Source organism: Magallana gigas, chromosome 3 (assembly GCF_963853765.1).
Source record: "Magallana gigas chromosome 3, xbMagGiga1.1, whole genome shotgun sequence".
Classification (NCBI taxonomy): domain Eukaryota; kingdom Metazoa; phylum Mollusca; class Bivalvia; order Ostreida; family Ostreidae; genus Magallana; species Magallana gigas.
Genome location: NC_088855.1, coordinates 37,245,480 through 37,267,302, shown reverse-complemented (window position 1 = coordinate 37,267,302; position 21,823 = coordinate 37,245,480). Strand labels below are relative to the sequence as shown.

The 21,823-nt window shown below is 32.5% G+C and overlaps 1 protein-coding gene and 2 long non-coding RNA genes across 3 annotated transcripts; 2 read left to right on the top strand and 1 right to left on the bottom strand.

Moving 5' to 3' along the window:
- Positions 1–423: 423 nt before the first annotated feature.
- Positions 424–6,086, top strand: LOC105335466 (cytidine deaminase). Its single transcript, XM_011439330.4, has 5 exons — positions 424–581; positions 4,783–4,902; positions 5,327–5,438; positions 5,534–5,591; positions 5,841–6,086. Exons 1-5 carry the CDS (start codon positions 563–565, stop codon positions 5,958–5,960), a joined length of 429 nt encoding a protein of 142 aa, XP_011437632.2. The 5' UTR covers positions 424–562; the 3' UTR covers positions 5,961–6,086.
- A 1,220-nt stretch (positions 6,087–7,306) lies between these two features.
- LOC105335467 (uncharacterized) lies at positions 7,307–11,865 on the bottom strand. The gene is made up of 2 exons (XR_010712116.1): positions 11,755–11,865; positions 7,307–7,979 (listed from the first exon to the last, which is right to left on the bottom strand). It is a non-coding gene; the product is annotated as an uncharacterized lncRNA (long non-coding RNA).
- LOC136273857 (uncharacterized) lies at positions 10,040–13,321 on the top strand. The gene is made up of 3 exons (XR_010712117.1): positions 10,040–10,264; positions 10,382–10,433; positions 11,931–13,321. It is a non-coding gene; the product is annotated as an uncharacterized lncRNA (long non-coding RNA).
- Positions 13,322–21,823: the final 8,502 nt, after the last annotated feature.

Sequence of the window (21,823 nt, the reverse complement as noted above, 5' to 3'; positions counted from 1 at the left end):
GTGACAATTTTGTAAATTTAGAATTTACCGGGTGGTAGTAAATACAAAATTTACAACATGACAATTGTCAATTGTCATGTTGTAAATTTTGTATTTACTACCACCCGGTAAATTCTAAATTTACAACATGACATTTTAAAGCCATTAACGTATCATACCAATAAGCTTAAATTTCGTAAGTCAGGCCCATAACAACGGTTTCTACTTTCAAAACTTTTCCTATTAAAACCAAACCAGCTAGTAAACTCCGATTTACATAAAATCTACTCGAAAACAGATATGTTAGACCCCTTATCCTCGACCCTCCCTGTGTGTATTTTTTTCTTTTAAAGAGGTTTGAATTTTTTCAAAAATCTTGTATTTTAATGAGACAATCCAAACACCGTTTTTATATTTCACTTTCATTCGCGCCATTTGTTAACCTATATCTTTTGTTGTTTGTTTCGAGGCTTGCGTTGTATTGACATTATGCTTGGCGGATGAGATAAGATGTGCTCACCGGGTCAAAATATATACTCTCATTAAATCTCGTTTCCGGTAGAAGAATAGAACAGCGTCTGCAATGAATGTGGAAAGTTTAGGTAAATATAGTTTTATTCCAAAGATAGGTTTGTAATTGCTACGAATTATTCTTTCTGATTAATTCAGGACTTTGAATTGCTCTAAACATTGCTTACATTATGAGCAAATATATCAAACACATGTGGTTTCCACTCGAACTGTGCATACTGATGCCATTCCCCTAGAACATAATTTAAATACATGTGGTTGCATTAGATAAATCAAATGCACTTAAACGGGAAATGTTGTGCTATATTCCGACAATGTTTCTAATGTTCGGGAAAACACGAACAAAGGGCTAAGGGAGAGATATGACATCATCGATTATTATCAATTTCTACCCTTCAAATTCACTTTCGGTTTGAAATGTTGGCAAATCTTGTTTAAAGCTAAACTATCTAGTAATCTTTGACTTACCTTCTCATCTCCATATACATGCGTAACCTATATATTTTACCAAGTTTTCTCTTTTAACCAACGCAGAGATTAAACAAAAGTAACACTGAAATGGGAACGAGGTAAGAACAGTGATATTTTTACATCAGTAATGCTGTGACAGAAAGATGTCTTAGATGGTATAGATGTATTTCATGAATCTAATACTCTATTTCATTATTAAGCCCTATCTTGTCAACATGCATACTTGAAAGCCAAAGAATCAGAACACATTTGAAAACATAAACAATAAATTAAATACAAAATTAAAGCATGTAGTTTGTTTGGTCAAGATCTATATCTATATGTATGCACATAATATTCAAAACACGTAAGCTTCACTAAAAACAAGAGGCCCATGGGGCCACATCGCTCACCTGAGCAAAAGATTTTGTGCTATATCACCCCTGCGAATGTTATTGTCATTCAAATTTTAGACCACGTGGTTTTATTTGACCCTTTCAGTTTCGCAGTAAAAATCGTGCCTGTGTTTATAGTCTATTTCACAGAATTTAGGTTCATGTTGTTAATTATAAAATCTAGAGGTTTGTTGATTTTAAATTTTATCTTCATTAATTGGTGAAAAAAATGTGGTCTAGAAATAAATGTGACAATACAAAAATTAGTTTTTGTCTGCTGTTGCAACAACTAACATGCTTAAAAGAGGATTAATTTTCGATCCGCGCCTGACCTAGTAATAACATCAATAGTGAATTAGACTATACTATTTTATGCAGAATGTTCTTTGAAAATTGCTCGATATACTAAGTTTTTATGCAAAACAGACACCCATTATTTTTTTTTAAACATGGTATTGCACAATACAAGCATCAAACATGGCTATGATATTATTAAGCAACCCAGTGTTTATATTTTCAATCACTCTACACGTGTTTGAACACGAACGATAACTCTGTTCTGAATATTATCGTTTAATAAAAATAACTGTTAGATGGTGGAATAAGACATACATCTTAAAACCTTTCCACGTTTTAACATAAATCAAAGTAGGATATGATATGAAAAACGACCAGTACTCACGTATTTTGAGAATTTTATCCGAACACTTATACTTCCGCTCGAAATTTCACAGGAATTGAACACATCTCGGTGAAGTCTCGTGAACTTTCATTCGAGCACCTCTGGATATATTACGTACTTAGCAACTATAAAGAAAACATTCCGAACACATTCGCAGGGGTGTATATGGTCCCTCGGTAGAATAACAAAAAATAAATATTGTCAAGTATTCGAATTTTACACTTATTTTAGTATACACGTAATCTTTGACATTGTACCTTCATGAGATACTCAAATTTAAAACATTCAAAATTTTAATTTGTCTTCTCCATTATAATTAAATGACTGTTATTTACCTCGCGTACAAACCAGGATAATTTTCCGCTGTGATATTTTCTTAGGAATAGCGATAATTACTTATCCCCGCAACAGAAATGTGTCAGAACTATGGAAACTGTTTTAAAGATGTCGTTTTTTATTTACTCGTGTTTGAAAAACTATCAAAATTGATGTAAATTTCACATTATTTGTTGTATATAGAGGGGGCTCCAGAGAGTAGGTATATACAGAATATCATTCTTTTATTTTGTTTTTACAAGTATAAGTATTTAACATACTCTAAGTCATATAGAATTTCTAATGTTCAACCAAAATTTCAGCGTCAATCGTAGAATTATAAGCAAGATACAGAGCTCACAGTTCGCCTAAGTTTGAGTCATATTTTGTTCACATGAGTTTATTACATTCAGCTTAAGATTTTTAACCTGGTATTTCCTATTCAGCATTTAAAATGGAAAAAAAGAATTGTCTAAGATTTTTAATTCTTTTATTCACTCAAGATTAGTTTACTGGTATTTGAGGTTCAAAATCAGTTTATACAAATGTACATAAACACAGTCCAGGATCACATGTACAGTAGGAGTAATAATGACGAAAAAAGGTTACGTTTACAATACAATTAGTTGTTAAAGTTGGTTTCTGGAAGAACAGAGTATGAAAATGTTCTTAATAAATATTGACAAACTTTTTACTTTTTTAATCTTTAGTTTTTAAGATCTGTGTACAAACATAGAATTGTGAGCAAATCTTTGTATCTTGCTTGTAATTCGAAGCTTAACACTCAAATATGGTTAGTAAATAAAATTGTAAACAATTAAACACAAGAAACATGCACTATAACAAAAAAGGAACACAATTTATTTTTTCGAAATGAATCATATATACATGTATATACCTACATATTTCCGTCAGCGATATCAAACTCTATTTAAACTGAATAAACTCGAGAAAATGCCGAGCATCTCAACAAAACCTATTGCATTAATCTACCATTACGCAAAAGATATTGCCGAATTACCGATAGAATGAATTGTATTTCAGTACTTTTTTTATACATCAGATTTTTCTTAATTTGCGCAGGTAAACAGTTAACTGTTTGATTTACCGAAGTCTCTGTTTGATTTGATACGTAAAAATCACGAAATACAGACGATAGTTCCCAGGTTACAAAGCATAAATAATGAAAACGAAACGAAAATCAGAACAAGCTAACACCAACGTCATGTGTGAAAACTGTCAACGCATTGAAATATTTAGCCTCAATTTACTTCACAAAATCGGCACCAATATATTTTGCATGTTTCAAAAATTTCCCTTCATACGCCAAGTGTTGCACAACAAGCAAATTCATCATAGTCAGATCGACCCTTTTTCGTATAATGTCATGGCTGCTTTAAACAAAGAACCTCGTTTTAGAAGTATGGAATACGAGTCTTGGTAAAATGAGTATGCAAACACGGGCCGTGGCAAAATAAAAGCCGGGGCAGATCGACAATCATCAATTCCAAATACGCATTATTTTGCACAATATTTACAGCAAATACAAATATACTGGTCCATCAAATATCCTGAAATTTTAATGAGATTGGTAGATTAATAACTGCCAATCTTTTGTTTTGCCCAGACCAAGTCTTGCCTACCCATTTTACCGGATGCCGAACGCGAAGCTGAAACACGCCTTTCCTTTATTATTATTTTCGTAATAACTCAGATTTGAAACAGAATTAGCACTTAATTTTTGCAATTTATATTTTCCTTCCCATTAGGATAATTTATGCTAAACTACGTTGAATTTGCCTCGGTAGTTCTTGAGAAGAAGATTTTCAAAAATGCACCCCCCTTTTTCTACAGTTTCAAGGTTTTCTCCGCTTTGAATACAGATCGGACTTTTATTTCTGCAATTTATATTCGCCCTCCCATAAGGATGCTTTCAGCCAAATTTGGTTGAAATTGGATAAGCGGTTTTAGAGAAGAAGTTCAAAATGTAAAAAGTTTACAGACGGACGGACGGACAGACAGACGGACAGACGGACGACGGACAAAATGTGATCAGAATAGCTCACTTGAGCTTTCAGCTCAGGTGAGCTAAAAAACTCCTTCTAGGTAGTCGATCAGAAACTTAGAGGTACTACAATTTTTTTCTTCTTTCTGAATATTGAAATAATGATATAAAACATGCACTTTACCTGTGAATTTTAAGAAAACATTCAACCATGTCAAACGACATCTGGTGAAAAAAAAAGTCAGAGGAATTCCTTTGATTTTTAAACTCCGTTATGAAACACCTCGATTTAAACTTTGGTTTTTTATACCTTAGTTTACCTGAACATCGTTAAAAGTTCAATGAAAATCAATTATGCGATCAAAATAGATCACTGTAGTGACGGCCTTTACATTTGGAACTATGTTTGTTTGGAACGTTTACAGAGTCACCTTATAAGGAGCTGGTTAAGGCTGCCGTAGAGGTCAAGGACAAGGCCTATTGTCCCTATAGCAACTTCCACGTGGGGGCGGCGGTGCTGACTTCTTCGAACCAGATTTTTACAGGTATTGGCAATGCATCGGTATCTTCAAGGTTTTCTTTATCCTTTATCTTCATATGCATGTCTTCCAGACTCCAAAACCTATACATCTGGCGGACGAGCTCGCTTTTTATTTTAATCTCACTATTCCAAGAGGAATGGAATGGTGAAATAATATTATGGCACCGGATCCACAAACCGTGATTGAAATTAATTTGTATTGAATTTATCGCAATATCAATGTTTCGTTCAGCTTTGCCATTATGTAATATGCAACATTTATAAATGTATTGTACATGTAAACCATTTTCTGTTGGTGTTTTTTTTAGCGAAACACACTATAATTTTTTTTTAAGTATTGTCGATTATGATTGGTAGTAAAGTATTTTTCAAATAACGGAATAACAGTCTTGCTAGCATAATTCTATTTTTTTTTTTTTTGACTGCAGGTGTCAACGTAGAAAACGCTTCGTATGGTCTCTGCGTCTGCGCAGAGCGTGTTGCCATAACAAACGCTGTGTCTCAAGGTCACAGAGAACTGAAGGCGATGGCTGTGTGTTGGTAAGTCATGTAGGATTGCCGGTCATGAAAAATAAAGTCCTCAAACATCTCCAGTTGAACTTTTAATTGCATGTCATCTTGCTATATTTCTGCAGTGATATCAAAGACTCCTTTAAAGCACCCTGCGGAGCATGTCGACAGGTTGTTGCCGAGGTAAGAGGATTAATTTGGTGTATATACAGAACGTACATGTATTACATCATCTGAATATTAGCTAATCACTCGCTATGATGTAAAAACTGTTGAGAAGTACCTGGGTTGAATGTTACGTTTGTTTTAAAGCAAGGGAAATTAATAAAATTTAGCTGTTATGGCTGAGAGAACTTGTATTACTTTGTAGATAATCATGCTAGACGTGATTAGATCGTAATTTAACCAAGTCAGTATCGATAATCTTTACAGTTTAATTTGGATATGGATTACTACATGGTGAAACCGGACTACACATCTAAAAAGATCAAATTTACAGAGTTACTACCCATGGCATTTACTCCAGCATCACTGAAGGAAGAGAGAGTGTAAAAAAAAGTATGAATGTACGATTGCGAGTTGTATTTTAATATAAAGGTGTACAAATTTCATAAAATTTTTAATAGACCTACAACTTTTTATTAAAACTTTTTGATAATAAACGTATCTTTTTTCTAATTTCTGAGGATTTTTTTATTTGGTGTTCGGGGTCATTGTTGTGAATATGACGCCGTTAATTTGATAGCGGTAGTATGTCATTACACTGACCTCTAAGTGTGCCATGTGTTTAAACTGAACATTTACTGTTTGTTCTTTTGGTCATCTTTCTTCTCCACGTCAGATCGTAGGTCACATGCCAACAGCAATGGCGTCGGAAGCAAATTAAAAGGGGGGAGTGACCTTATCATAAATCTTGACAATAAAAAAAGGATTACATCCCCCCCCCCTCCCCGGTTACGACGACGCCTATAAACAGAAGTTAACATATTGAAAGTATCTGGAAAACTACAGTGTGTATAATACATGTATAAATTGTATTACTGGTAAAACACTGAACTGTGGATAAACTACAGGTAATTACACTTGCCCTGTAACAGTTCAAATGATTGTTTATGAAATTTAAAATAAAGAGGCATGCTTAAAATAATTAATAGCGAATGTAGCTGCCGAAATCATACAGAAACAAGATGAATTTAAGGTTTACATTTTAACATCTTCATCTTGTAACGAAGCTGTCCGTCGGCTATGATGCAACACGTGATGTCGAGTTAAACATTAATTAGCAGAAAGCGTTGAATAACTGTTAAGGAAGTTGATAGAAATTTGTTTGGGGCTTGATGTTCTCCTGTCATTGTATTTTCATCTGCAGTGTGTAGTCAAGCACAGACACTGCAGATGTTGTTCGAAGCTCCTGCCATATATATTATAGTTTGCCATATTTTATTTGACTTATCACAATATAGAGGTCCCATTATATCAGTTATTTCTAAAGTTTATAGACCAAACACTATAGTATAACTTTTTTGAATATTGTCTTCCTGTTTAAACTATCAATTTTGTGGGGTTTTTTTTTTTTTTACTGTTTTGGGGGGTTTTATGTAAGGTATAAACAGACATGTCGTCATTATTTTTTCCGGAAGTGCGTCGCAGAAAAGTTGCGTGCTGTCAACATCATAATTACATAGATAAACTATACAGTAACATACATGTATACAGGTACATTAGTACTGTAAGCTGTCGCCTCTACGTGTAAGGGCGTGTAAGTTTCACTCTAACAGAAGTTGGACCGTTTTTAATTTTTTTCCCCAATGAAAAACACAAGGTGAATGACTTTTGTTTTCTGAAAAAATCATTTGATTTCCCTTGTTTTTTAATGGAGAAAATGAAACCAGATTAGATGAGTTTTAAATTGTTTTATATACTAAGATGGGTCTGCATTAATATCTGTCATGCAAAGACTTCAACCAAACTAATTTTACAACATTTTATATATGATACAGGTATTTTTCTAAAACGATATACGATGTGACTATTCAAATACTTTCATCCTTAAAATTCCATACTTAATATGGACAAAGATTTTTTAGTATAAGTCTGGTACTTAGTTGTTTTATCAACTGTTTATAATCGAACACACTTTGAATCTGGAAAAAAATAAATGTATATTTATAAGAATCTTCGATTGTATTATCACAATCAAGTTTCAAAGCTCTCTATTGGCTGCAGACTGCATCATAAGAAAGTAACTTCCCCCCTGAGTCTCGTAGGGGTTATTCTGTTGAGAGCACATCATTACATAGGATTTTGGACAGCATTGCGTGCGCGCCATCGGCATCATGGGATGCATTGGACAGTAGCCATAAGGTATAAGGTTCTCCTCACATATGGCTTCTTCCGTGCATTGACACATTAGAAATTTTCCAAGGAAACCGCAAAATCCGTCGTTAGAGGAGGAACTATAGCCAGGGCTGTAGTCTGGGTTATAACCTGTGTTGGAGCCGGGGTTGTAGTCAAGGCTATTGCCAGTGTTAAGGTCAATGTTATAGCCAGTAAAAGCTTGACCTGTATAATCTAAAAAAAATGAAATGAATAAGCTTATTCATATTTTCCAATTCACCGTATATGAGAAAAACTGTAATTAAATGTTTTATATGAACATTTGGCTTTCGTTCTGTAGAATATGATTTTTAAACGTCTCGATCTACTATTATTATCATCGTTTGGTTACATATCTACGGAAGCTTATTGAGGCCAGATCAGTGAATAAATTAATTTATTTTGTGTTAAATCGCAATAGTTATTGCGTTTTAATGCAATCTTTTGCGTTTATTCGCAATGTATTTTGCGTTTAAATGCAGAAGATTGCGATAAAACGCAAAAAGTATTGCGATTAAACGCAAAGTGGATTGCGTTTAAACGCAAAGTTTTGCGTTTAAACGCAATGTATTGCGTTTAATTGCAAAATTATTGCGTTTAAACGCAAAACAAATATTGCGTTTAAACGCAAAGCTATTATTGCGTTTAAACGCAATATATTTTGCGAATAAACGCAAACGTTTTTGCGATTAAACACAATAATTTTTGCGATTAAACGCAATAATTTTGCGATTAAACGCAATGATTTTTGCGTTAAATCGCAATTAATTCATTTGCTTATCTATATACTTAGTATATGTACCAAGTCCGTGATTTGATGACACCACTTGACACATCACAATGACTCAATTTCTGGTTTTCACTTGGAATAACTTATAATGAAATAGTAAGTTGTCATAACTTGATAGCATCAGGCACTTCTAAGCAAATGTATCCTGAAAAGAAGGATCGCGCTATAAATAAATACAAGAGAGAGAATAAGTCTTTGCTTATATTTGTTTCCAAATTCTTCCTTAGAGATGACATGCAAAATGGCTATTGATGGATGCACAAGTGATGTTTGCTTGCCGGATACTTTGTATCTAGACTGTGAGAAACAGTTGGATTGAAAAAACCGGAAAAGACTTCATCGCAAAGAGCATTATGCCAAGGGGCCTTATAAATAGAGGCATGTCGATTCGTGTGACAAATTTAAACAAATGGAACTTGCACAAACAGTTGCATTGATGGCTATACTATGAAAATTTATTGTCTCCAAGATATAACCAAATTGAATAGGTTATATAACCTTTTCAAAAAGTAAAACCATTTGAATAGGTGATTCCATTTATTCACACTCAAAGACTGATACACGTATCATTTTTTCAAATATGTAATATCCCTTGTTCACATCACAAGATGAATAAGTGATTGATGGGTAATGATACCAATTCTAATAAATGTTATCACTTTTTCAATAGGTGATATCACTTATTCAAATCAGTGATATAACAATTACAATAATTGCCAAATCAGTTCGTCATATTGAATAAACAGTATCACTTTCATTTGACAATGATATAATAAAGCATTATGGAAGGCAGTTATACAGTGTATGTGCGGATATTTGATTTTATTGAATAATTAAGATTCGATTTATGAGAAACAATATGAAAAACAATTAGAAATAGATGAGAGAGCACGACGAAAAAATCGAGAAATGTCTAACATAACGTTTAATGAACAGATTGACGGATGATTGTCGCATAACATTAGTTTGTCCTACTTATACATAACATAAGTATGTCATAAAACTCTTTTTGAACAAGTAAAAAAAAACAATTTTGCAATAAAACGCAATAACTATTGCGTTTAAACCCAATACCTTTTGCGATTAAACGCAACGATTATTGCGATTTATCGCAAAATTGTTGCGTTTAATCGCTAAAACGTTTGCGTTTATTCGCAAACATTATTGCGTTCAAACGCAATATTACCTTTGCGTTTAAACGCAATAATTTTTTGCGATTAAACGCAATACTTTTGCGTTTAAACGCAAAACTTTGCGTTTAAACGCAAACCTTTGCGTTAAAACGCAATGTTCTTTGTGTTTAAACGCAATAGCTTTTGCGTTAAATCGCAATCTTTTGCGTTTAAACGCAAAACTTATTGCGATTTAACGCAAAAGATTGCGATTAAACGCAATAGTCATTGCGTTTAAACGCAAAAGAAATTATTGTTTCTGCTAAGTTGGCCTCAATAAGCTTCCGTACATATCCCTGTTAAAGGAGAAAGAATTGGATTGGGGTTAAACTTTTATGAGCAAAATAAAAATATAAGTTCTTTGTAATAGGATGCGTTGTGACAAGCTTAGTTGTAACTGACTGAGTGGTTCTGGAGTAAGAGATGAAACGAGCAAATTGACACCAAGGACATCGACAAATACGGACGGCAGACAAATTTAAACGGAGTAAAACATCTCAGCAGAGCCTTATGCATAGGTGAGGTAAAATTATAACAAAATCAAGATCGTCCATATGCCATGCAATTATCAATTTGGCATTGTCAGTGTCTCTTTTCTTATGTTCTCTAATCTAAAATCTTTTACATTGCTATAGGCTTTATTGTCATCAGCAATCCCCATCATAGCAAGGAACAACTCTAGATGAGGTACAATTTAATAATGTCATGTATTCAAGGGCTGGTGTAGTTGAAGGTCTGTGCTTTGTGGCGAATATGAAATGATTTCAATGATGATCATTATTTAGAAGTATGTCTTATTTGTAGGCAATATAAATGCCCCTAATGTTAAGTATTATGATAAATTAGACGTCAGATGCGCACTTCGGGCTATTCTATAGATGGGTTGGCTTTAAAGCGGTGAAACTGTTTGTCACAAACGGGCGAAGCTGCAACATGCATTTATGATATAGATGTTTAACTTTCTATAACAAATTGGCTTAACTGAAAAAAATATGGGTTTTTAATGGGGGGGGGGATGGGATGGGGTTTTTTATCAAGGGTAAATGAGGCGGATTATTGCTGAAACAGAAGATAATGTCGCACAAGATATGAGTGAAATATTCCAAAACTGAACATGAAATCAATACTGAACCCTTTTAGCCGTCATAGAACCATTATTTAATTTTTTTTCGAAAAAAAGAATTTCTTTAAGGAAATTGTCTTCACGATTTATACCACACCTGCTCCTTTTTAAAATTAAGTGCACGGACATATGTATCTGTATTTTAGGTGCTGAAATCATATATATCCTTAGTTACTTGCAACGCTACCTTATTGAATAAAATTGATACAAGTTGTTCAAGTGAATGTTCGAAGCTCTGGTCATCAAAACATGCATACTTTTAAATATATTGATGAAATTGTACACATACATATAGTATCCAAAGAAGATGGGGGAATAAGATAGCGCAAATGCCCATTTGGTTTAGTCGTAAAATACAATTTCAAAATATTTTTTTTTTCAATTAAGAATATTTGATATGTAGTAATACTAGTTTAAAAAAGGAAAATTTCTAACTAAATTCCGTTTAGAATATTTTAACAAAAGATAAGAAAAAATAGATTCCAAAGTTTTGGTGGTATCGAACTCGCAACTAAAAACCCTAATTCTATAATGCAAACTGGTGCTCTTTTGCCTTAAAAAACTCGGGTCTTTTCATTTTATATTTTTTTTAATTTTTTGGTTTTGAACAACAAATAATATCTTTCAATCTTTATTTTATTGCCCATTGCACATCATAAACATTTTTTGCAAAAGAAAGATCGTGTTTTTATCAATGAAAATATACGATACTTCTTGTGTCATTTAGTAAAGTTTGAAAATTATTAAAGCAAGTTTACTTAAGGGTTTGATTTTATCTTTGAATAGAGATACGGTTTTCATCTGAATATATGATTGGGAATCTTTTGTTTGAAAAAATGGTTTTCAGATATAAATGACATTTTCAATGATATTTGAATAAAATACCTTGCCACTGGTATTGAGGAATACAAAATCCCACACAGATCAAGAGTAGACCTAGACTGAGTAAGTGATGCATCCTGTCCACTGTGTCTGACCAATGGACGCGGGGGGAGACTAATATCGTTTATATGTAAATTTTGCTGGACTTGCATTTGACGACATTACTTTTTATTTTTCAGTGTGAACTGGTGCGATGTGTGCATACATGTGGCAAATAAATGTCGTAAACATCATAAAAAGACAACGAATTTTGTTCCCTTGGTGATTCTTATTTAAACCATCATGGTTTTGGATATTAACTTGAAAAGTGGCTTTATGTTTCAAAATTTGTTTCATCTTTTGGCTTTGATTTTTTTATATGTGTTTTACTTAGTCAAATATGTTTTTAAATAACATTAGATTTCGCTATTTGATTTGTCGAGTTTGGAAGAAATGAATTTCTGCGAAGAATACTAAATTAATTTAAAATTGTCATTCAATGTCACACTGTATTCTTAATTTAGAATATAAAATTTATTGCAATTATCTTTTAAAATTGATCCAAATTAAATTATGGCTACTCTCTCTCTCTCTCTCTCTCTCTCTCTCTCTCTCTCTCTCTCTCTCTCTCTCTCTCTCTCACCTGTAACCCATTTGTAACTTTGGCCGACGCTTGATATCTCGGTTACGGTGGCAGTCAGATTTTCGGGGGGCGATGGTCTAGCTTAAAAGTTGATTAATGTTTATGCATGTTTGCGGAAAGTTCGCGCAATTCATAATGAAGAAAAGACAGGCGTGAATAAGACAGTTTTATTATTTATTGAATCTTTTGAGGAATGCTGAATGCAGACATAAATGTGACCTAGGACGTTTACGGTTAAACAAAAGATTATCTTTTTTTTATATATTTATGTCCAACAAACATTATTATACTGATTAAACAAAACAGATATTGATAAGTAATCGATTAAGACGTACAATTATCTTATATAATTATAATTAATTAAAAAGTATCAATATTTATCAAGTGAAGGAGCAACACATTAATATAGTATTCAAAAGCGTCATTAACATCAGAAAGTTCTTTTAAAAGTTTTTAAACTAAATTATAAGTTAAATTTTTTTTACGTCGGCCGTAGAGACCTTACAGTCAAATTACATCCCGTTCGAATCTGCAGCGCTTCAGGAGGACCTATTTGTTTACACAATACATGCACAAAAGATATCATAAATTCACTAGCACTGGCCTTACAATTTCAGTCACACCGTTTAATCAAACAAGTCCCACTAGTGGCAAAAATGGTTGCTTATGGTTCTGGTTGCATCTTATAGTCACTATAGAACTTGACGTAACACAGTTTACCCAATGAGAATTAATTTCCAGGACGCCATAAAATCTTGTATATGGGATATTACAGTCCATGTTGACAATGACAATGACAATGAACTTTATTCTCATAACTGAATTTACAATGAAGAGAAAATACTTATGTACAATATGTACAACCTACAATATAATATATGAAAATCACTGGTACAGGCATGATCACGTTAACCAAGAGAGCTAACTAGAGCATATATAGTATTTTATTGTTTACAAATATTGGTAAGTTGGTTTATGTTTGTGACATTTAACAATGTTTCAAATTTTACAACATTTGGATTTGTTATGAAATGACTTTGTTATAAAGTAAAATTTTCAATAGATATAAATATTAGAATAAGGTATTTAGCAAGAATCTTTATGATCACGTTAACCAAGAGAGCTAACTAGAGCATATATAGTATTTTATTGTTTACAAATATTGGTAAGTTGGTTTATGTTTGTGACATTTAACAATGTTTCAAATTTTACAACATTTGGATTTGTTATGAAATGACTTTGTTATTAAGTAAAATTTTCAATAGATATAAATATTACAATAAGGTATTCAGCGAGAATCTTTATTTCTGTCAGTCGGAAATATGTAAAATTCTTTATTTTCTAAAAAATATTTATAAAATAAGGATTTTACATTTTAACGAATATCTTTATTTGGATAATAATTTATCAACTATGTACATGTTTCATATGTCCATGCAAGATCTGCCCATACAAGTTTTAATTTTTTTTTCAAAGTTGTTATACGGTAGCCGATTGATGTCAGAAAAACATTGTATATGCATGGTGACCGTCAGATTATTTTATTTGGCGAAAGACATACTTTTCTGACATCCGCCGAATAAAATGAAGGTCTTGTTAATGCTGTTTCAAGTGAGTATTTAGGACTGATACAGTGCAGCACACCTACTGTTGAAGCACAAATTAAAGAGACATTATGATATGATATGATGTTATTTGCATGCAGTGTAAGATACCCGGTACTAAAAATGAAAAAGCCTTTATTACAAAACAAAACTGTTTACTTAGTTATGGTTTAAAACATCATCGACATTTTACACACCCCAAACTCCTAACAAGAACACAATATCGTTTCTTTGGGTGGCACAATTACTTTTAAAACGTCTTGCGAAAGCGGGGATTTTCCTTCAAACTGTGAACGCTTGTGTTTCTGTAGCCACACAGATACTCTCACTATAATGTCCACTGTTTGTCATTAAAGAAATTGATCAAATTACAAGCCTGGAGACATCTTGGAACTCTGAGACACTAGCGAATTATTCAGTCCTCCCGCTCTTCTATTGGCCATGGATCTTTTCTGTTGTGAACAGTACATCACGTACATTGGAGGACAACATTGCATTCTGGGAGGGAGGGGCATCATTGGAAGACTGGGACATAATCCTATAGGTAGTTGTCCCTCCTCACACCCTTCTGCAGAACACTGGCACAGAATAAGCTTCCCTACTGGGCCGCACAGTGAAACTGGACCTGCTGAATATTGATGAGATTTAATTACAAAACGGAAATTTTTTATGTAAACACACATGCTAAAAGTATGTCAATTCATTCCTTTTTCCCTACATATTTCATTGAAAACAAAGCTTATGTTTCAAAGGTTTTCTGATGTCAGATTTTGAAAAAAAATGTATATATTGAATAATGCAGATTTAATTTGTACGTTTTGATATGCATTGGAAATAGTTTTATGATAACTTATTTGTAAAATTTGGTATTTCAAACGCAACAACAAAATATTGTTTTAGAGTTCTACTATATCCTTTGCAATTTCGAGCAAAATAATCTGTTTATATCAAATTTCTGGAACAAAGAGTTGGAAAAAAAATATACCAAAAAACTAGAGAAAACTGGATATTTATCATCCAAATCTTTTTAAATCGATCTACGGGTTATCTTTAAACAATTCTTTTTATAATGTTGATTTTCAATTAAGTATTTAGGGATAAGAAAAATTGACATACTTTTTACACCTGAATGTATGTTAACTCTTAACACTGACTAAAAAGCAAAAAATAATGTATAATATTATAAAATATTATGAATATCATTGTTTTTCCGTAAGTTTGTTCTTCACCTTTAGCTAAATTGACATTTTTTTAAAAATTAATTTTGTAATTTTGCTGGCATTATTTAAACACTTTTGATTGAAGTAAAGAACATTTTTCACGAGTTTTGTTAATTTGAGGTACAAATTTTATACAATCTCATAAAGTATTTCACTTACCCTGCTGCTGGGCGAAACAAGACCCAATGCAAAACACCGTTAAAACTGCAATAAATACCTGTTGCATCTTATTCAGCTTAATATAATCTGTACAAATTAACAAGGTTTATATTTCTTTTATATGTTTGAGCTTGAGGTAACAGTGTTCAGTTAATGAGAGTTAATTTGTTACGACGGCATCAACTTGTGCGCAGAATGGGATCACGATGTTACTATTTATGGACACAAACTTTTGACATAAAATATAAACTTTAATTGTCATATCTGACCAGAAGGGGTATTCACTGAAAAAGTCAACAAAGACGTATTTGGCTTCCAGCTAGGGAAATTATCACGTAAATTTCGTTTTTGAAAACTGACTTCTCAAAATTGTCATTTTACTAAAATATCAAGATTAGTATCTATTGGTCTTCCTTTTTTCACGAATGATTCTAATACTTATAGCTACTACTGAAAACAATAACCATATATGAATAGTTATAATAGTCGGTGGAAAAACATTGTAATAGGAAAATTAAAATACTGTAAATAATAATTGATCCTGTTACACGGGTCATGTTAGTGGACGCACTCATGACACTCATTGATCAGTCCTAATCTTACTCCGAGGGAAAGTGAAAAGCCTCACAAATTAAATGATATAATATGTGTGATTTGTTAGACTGTGGTTAGGCAAGCAGAAAAGTTTCTTTTATCATTTTATGTACTGGTCAACATCGGAGTAAAACCCCTGCTTTGTTGTACCTAACGACACACGCTGTCGCGTTTCATCCATAGTTTATTGGAGGCCATGGTCCTGAAGTCTCAGCCGCTTACTGTCCGTGGGCCAACTTTAAGTTAATTAACATTTTCTTATTCCACAAACGTTTTTCATACATACATGAAATTCACCAATAAGAATGTTATTAAAGTTGGTTGGTTGGTTGAAATCATATTTTTGGACGCTGGATCGCAATGGATTTTTTTCCGTACGTGTAAATTAACACATGTAAGAAATGCAGTAGTTTTTTTAAAACACCAAGGCAATACGGCAATTTCTATGAATAAAATAGTGTTTAAAATGATGTATATAAAAAGTAAACTTTCCTAGGAAGAGTCTGTGAATATTCATAATGAAAAAGATTGATTTCGCCCCTCGTAAAGACCCTATACGTTGAGGCGGGTTTCAATAACCATAATGTTATAATCAGAAATAAACCCTGGTGTACAATGTGGTAAAAACTGTATGGAGTTTGTATATAAAAACTATGCATATTTAAATACTTGATGTATAAACCTATGCAAACGGGACGGGAGGGGGGGGGGGCTAAACAGGTGAACTCTGTTTATACTTTTAAACTGTATTTTCATGCACTTTGTTATTTGTAACCCCAATAAATATTTTAAATATTTCAATATTTTATTACAAACAGATTCTACACGTGTAACTTGGTTTATAACTTTTTAGAAGAATTCGTTCGCATGAAACATTAACTTATGCTTGATGATAGAAAAATCACACTATGAAGCTTTAAAATGAAGATCATGCTTTTGTTAATAGTGACTTTGTAAATAAAAAAAGGTCTTTCACTTCTTATATAATGTTACGTATTCTAATCATCAACTAGATAGGTTTGACCGAATTTTTTTTATTCAGAAAGTTCAACATCCAGACAAAGTAATATAACATGGTTCGCCACTTCGCAGGCCAATATATTCATGAAATTTAAACGTCAATGACTTTTGATTGATTTTTAATTAAAGATTATAAATTATATTTTCCTGGTTTTTCATCAAACTAATTTTATTGTAAATAATTTTTGGCAACAAATTTTGTAATAATATACTTGTGTGTGTTTTATCAATATCTCTTTGTAAGTCAAGCTTGTAAAAGAATGTTTTTGTGCATGTAAGGGGGATGCTCATTAACAACCATGGTCAAAATACTTTGTCATGACACAGATGGTAATTTGCATCAATTAAAACTAATCACATTGAAACCCAGAGGTAATGATACCAAGTGTTGTATGCTCATTAACAACCATGGTCAAAATACTTTGTCATGACACAGATGGTAATTTGCATCAATTAAAACTAATCACATTGAAACCCAGAGGTAATGATACCAAGTGTTGTATTGTCAATACCTATAGTCTCTGGGTTTTTATTGCCACTGCTTAAGATCTTAGAGCCTTGGTGGTTTGCATAGGTGCCAGGTAGGGAAGCTGGTGCTTGAAGGTGTCATTGCATTCCTGTATCTTCTCTAAGCTGAGCAATATTTAAACAATACAAATTGGGTTCATTGAATAAACAACCTTTAACGCAATCATTTGTTCTATTTCATTGCAAATGAACTTGGACTCATTGGAAGATATTTGATTCTGTTACTTGTATTGGGTAAATTACTTGTAGCAACAAAGCTCAAAGTTGGGCAAAATTAATAAAGTGTTTCTCTTGGAAATGCTTATGTATTATATTTATGGAAAAATTTGGTTGACAAAAAATCAAGTATCTGTTACAATGACAAGGGTTATCCTTAACAACAATTTTGTGTTGCTTTATTGTTTTATACATCGACACATATACACATTTATACTTATGCAATTGTAATAATATCATTAGTTATGCCGGTCATGGGCCTATAAAAATGTGTTGGTGTTCATATGAAATTTTTGAAGTAAGTTTCCATGACAACGGAATAAAAACAATTTCAAATTAAGTACCACAGTTGCTTCTCCATGGCCACTTACTTATATTTTCGAAACGGGTTCCAAAATAGCCCTTACCAAATAAAGTTGGTCTGTTCTTTGAATATTTATTTATATTAATAACTGAACAGTTTAGTCAACTAGATCTAAAACACATACTTAGATACATATGGCAGAATATAAAAGGTGTACATCTGTTCGAGAGAAAGGCGAAAAAACAGTAAATCGGCCCACAGGCATCGTCATACAATGAGGAGGTTGGTGTTTCATTCAATCGGTTTAGATTTTTTTTTCTCGTTTCGTAAATTTGCTATTTGGAAAGATATGTGATGCCGAAAACGTTTTATAGACTTAATTATCAAATAAAGGATTAATTTTAACAATATTTCATTGTGGAAAAAGCAATGGATTGGACTGCAAGCGCTGTCTATATAAGTCCTCTCTAAAGATCAAGGTACCAGTACTGCATTTAAGTATTGATCAAATTATTGCACGAAATGTGTTTAAATGAAAACAAATATGACTGTAGGATATTAAAATGCACTTTATTAGAAAATAAACTCAAAAGATATAAATATGCAATACACTAGAGCTGCGTTATGAAATCAAAAAAATATAATTCACACTCTCACTAAGAAAAATCTACTGTTGAGTCATAAATGAATATCCACTTAAATGTGCATAATGATTTGCAAGAATCCATAATTTGCTTGTATGATTTTCTTTTTGATCTGTTGTGTAATCCTTTGCTAGATATCAACTGCACTACGACTTCCGAACAGTGAACACATGAACACAATCTGAGCTGGGCAACATTTCACCGCCCGATACGGGTAACAGTATCCGGCAGCGAAGTAGTTGCGTGAACACTGCCGTGCGCATGGACAGAGCATGCGCAAAGGACAATTCATCATCTGGTATATATTTTGACCTGCAATGTGGAAAGGACAAATGAATACATTGTGACCTGAAATATGTAAAGGACAATTCATTATCTGCCACATATTTTGGTCAGTAAATCTAAATAACTCCATCATCATATGCTAGTCTTCTCGGTTGTGGGTCAAGGTCTTATGCTTTCAACAATAGAAAAGGGTATAGGCATTGGCATTAATTATTTTAAATAATTTTTCATCGCAGGTACAAGAAGCTCCAAATATTACATTGTATTGTTATTTGTTGTTTATTACCAAGAACCATAAGGTTCATAGGTTTAAAACATTTACCTAAATAATATGTACAAAAATATTTAAAATAGTTGTATCATTTAACAAAGAGTTTTTGTAAAAAAAAAAATTCTTTTCATATAATTTTTCAATATGAGTTATTCATGTATTTGTTAAATTATGTAACATTAATTGGTCTTCTGTGCTGCTTTTGACTCTCTCGAGTTGAATTATACTCCTTTATAAGTCTGAATTTACAGTACAATACTGTGTAAAATGTGTTACCGGTAGAGGTCTCTGCCTATAAGGAACTACCATGGAGTGTCGCTATTTTATTGACAGTCTCAAGCTTGTTTTCCATCAAACGAAGGGGGAATAAGGTATAGACATTTGTTAGCAGTAATTTGTATATTTATTTGATTATCGCAATTTATAGGAAGTCGGGAATATCGTACCATAAAGAAAAAAAACCTGTAAAAATGCGTCCAAAGCAATCATTTTTGTAATTTTTGCAAAATTTAACATGATTGTTAAAGTCTCCTGTTCAGTAAGAATATTTCAGTTAGAATATTTCTTGGCAACTCCAATTCAGATTTCATTACATTTTATTATCTATGATTAATTTCGTTAACGGCTGTATTAACCACAACAAATAAAACATATTTTACACTAATTATGTTGTTGGTTTATTTTTGTGTCCTTATAACATTTATTCTTAACTTTCTGATGTTTCACAGTCCAAATTGCTTGCTGGAAGATGAACGCGTGATTATATACCTGTGAAGTACAGTAAAATAAATAGCGACTTAATGTCTACAATCAATCAACTTGTAGGGAGATGGATGTGTAGCAACACGAAAACTTGATGAGCGTTTCCTAAAACTCTCGTTACAAAAGCGCCCCTTACTTTTGATAATGCAACTAAAATTATTTGAAAAATCATTTCAATTTTTCTTTTAAAAAACTTGTTTAAAATAATTTCAACGGATTTTGATCCACGCAAATATAATTCAAATTGTGAGTACCTCAAGCAAGACATCTTGTACATTAAATTTCGTATTATATTTTATTCTATATTTTTTATATTGGAAAAATTGTGACCGTAGTTTGATACGATGAACATGGTCATGTCTGAGTTTTAAACAACGACGCAAAAAATTGTTACGGCCATGGAAAAGCAAATCATGTTAGAAATTACAAAATCAAAAAATTTCTCAATCCATTCTTTTCATATCTGATAGAACCTAAAAATTAAAATAAACCTAGAACCAATATATACCCCCACCCTACAACCCCCCCCCCCAAAAAAAAAAATCATATAGACTATCGTTAACTGCATTAATTTTATTTCATGCACCAGATTCAATAAACAACAACACTGTAAAAAGCAGACAGTTCTTATAGTGAACTACCAAGTGTAGCGTGACAAATTTGAAAATGTGATACTGAAAGTTGGAGAGAAAGAAAACTGACAAAGAATATCTCTAACGCTTAACGGAAGAGCGACAGACAGTAACAGACTAACAGTCATGCATGAAAGTTGTCCAACATGCAAAAATGAGAATGTAAAAAAAAAAGACATTTTAAGTTTGCTAATGCATAAATCCCAACTTTGATTTATTGGTTTGGTTTTTTAAAATTATATTCAGATTTAAAAAGACAATCGAATACGATAACTGTTTTCGCGATAAATATCGAACCTTTTATAAAATTCATGTACGAGTAATGGTAAGATCTGTACGCAAGTCACTATTTTGTTGGATTGGATATTCCTATATTTATGAATGATTAAAACAAGGCTTTTCCGGAAAAGTTAGGAAATGTAGATAAGAGATTATAAAAATGACCAATAAAATATTTTAAAAAATGTATTACATGATCAAAAACAATGTAGTGGTGTTATATACAGAGGAGGTGGCTGTTACCTAGAGGAAAACAAACATTCTCTAACAAAAAAAAATATAAACCTTCCGGTCCTTAAAAACCCCACAACCTAAGACCGAAAGAGGATTCATAATTAATGATTTGAAATGACTTATATCATAAATTGTATAAATATTTCTTACGCTTATTGCACATGCCTCTTTCGGAATAATTTAGCCTTTTTCTATTTATCTTAGCCAGCGTCACATTTTGTTTGCCATTTTTATGTATGCAAATATTATATGTGTAGAATAATAATATTCACGGTATTCTGCACATTGTGTTTTACCATTGTGGTAAAAAAAAAATCGACCTATGAACTTACCACTAACATTGTGTAAACATCCAAAAATGCATAATATTGAAAAGTACAACACCACACGTGCCATAATCAGGGGCTATTTATGGTCTCGTCCGGGCCGGACCCACAGATGACCAGTATATGGGAAGACGTCCGTCTTCGTGGGGGTTATAAACTGATTATATCACCACTGTAATTGTATGATTTATTTTTATAGGTTCGTGGTCATTATTTCGGAGAATTTCTTAGTATCATATTTGAGAATTTCTGTAATCGTACATTTTTTAAGGTAAAGTTGGATACACGCTCTATCAAAGAATACATAAATTTAGATTCGTTTTTTAGTTGTTAACATGCTGTTGTAACCATAATGCTAATCAGCTGGTGTTT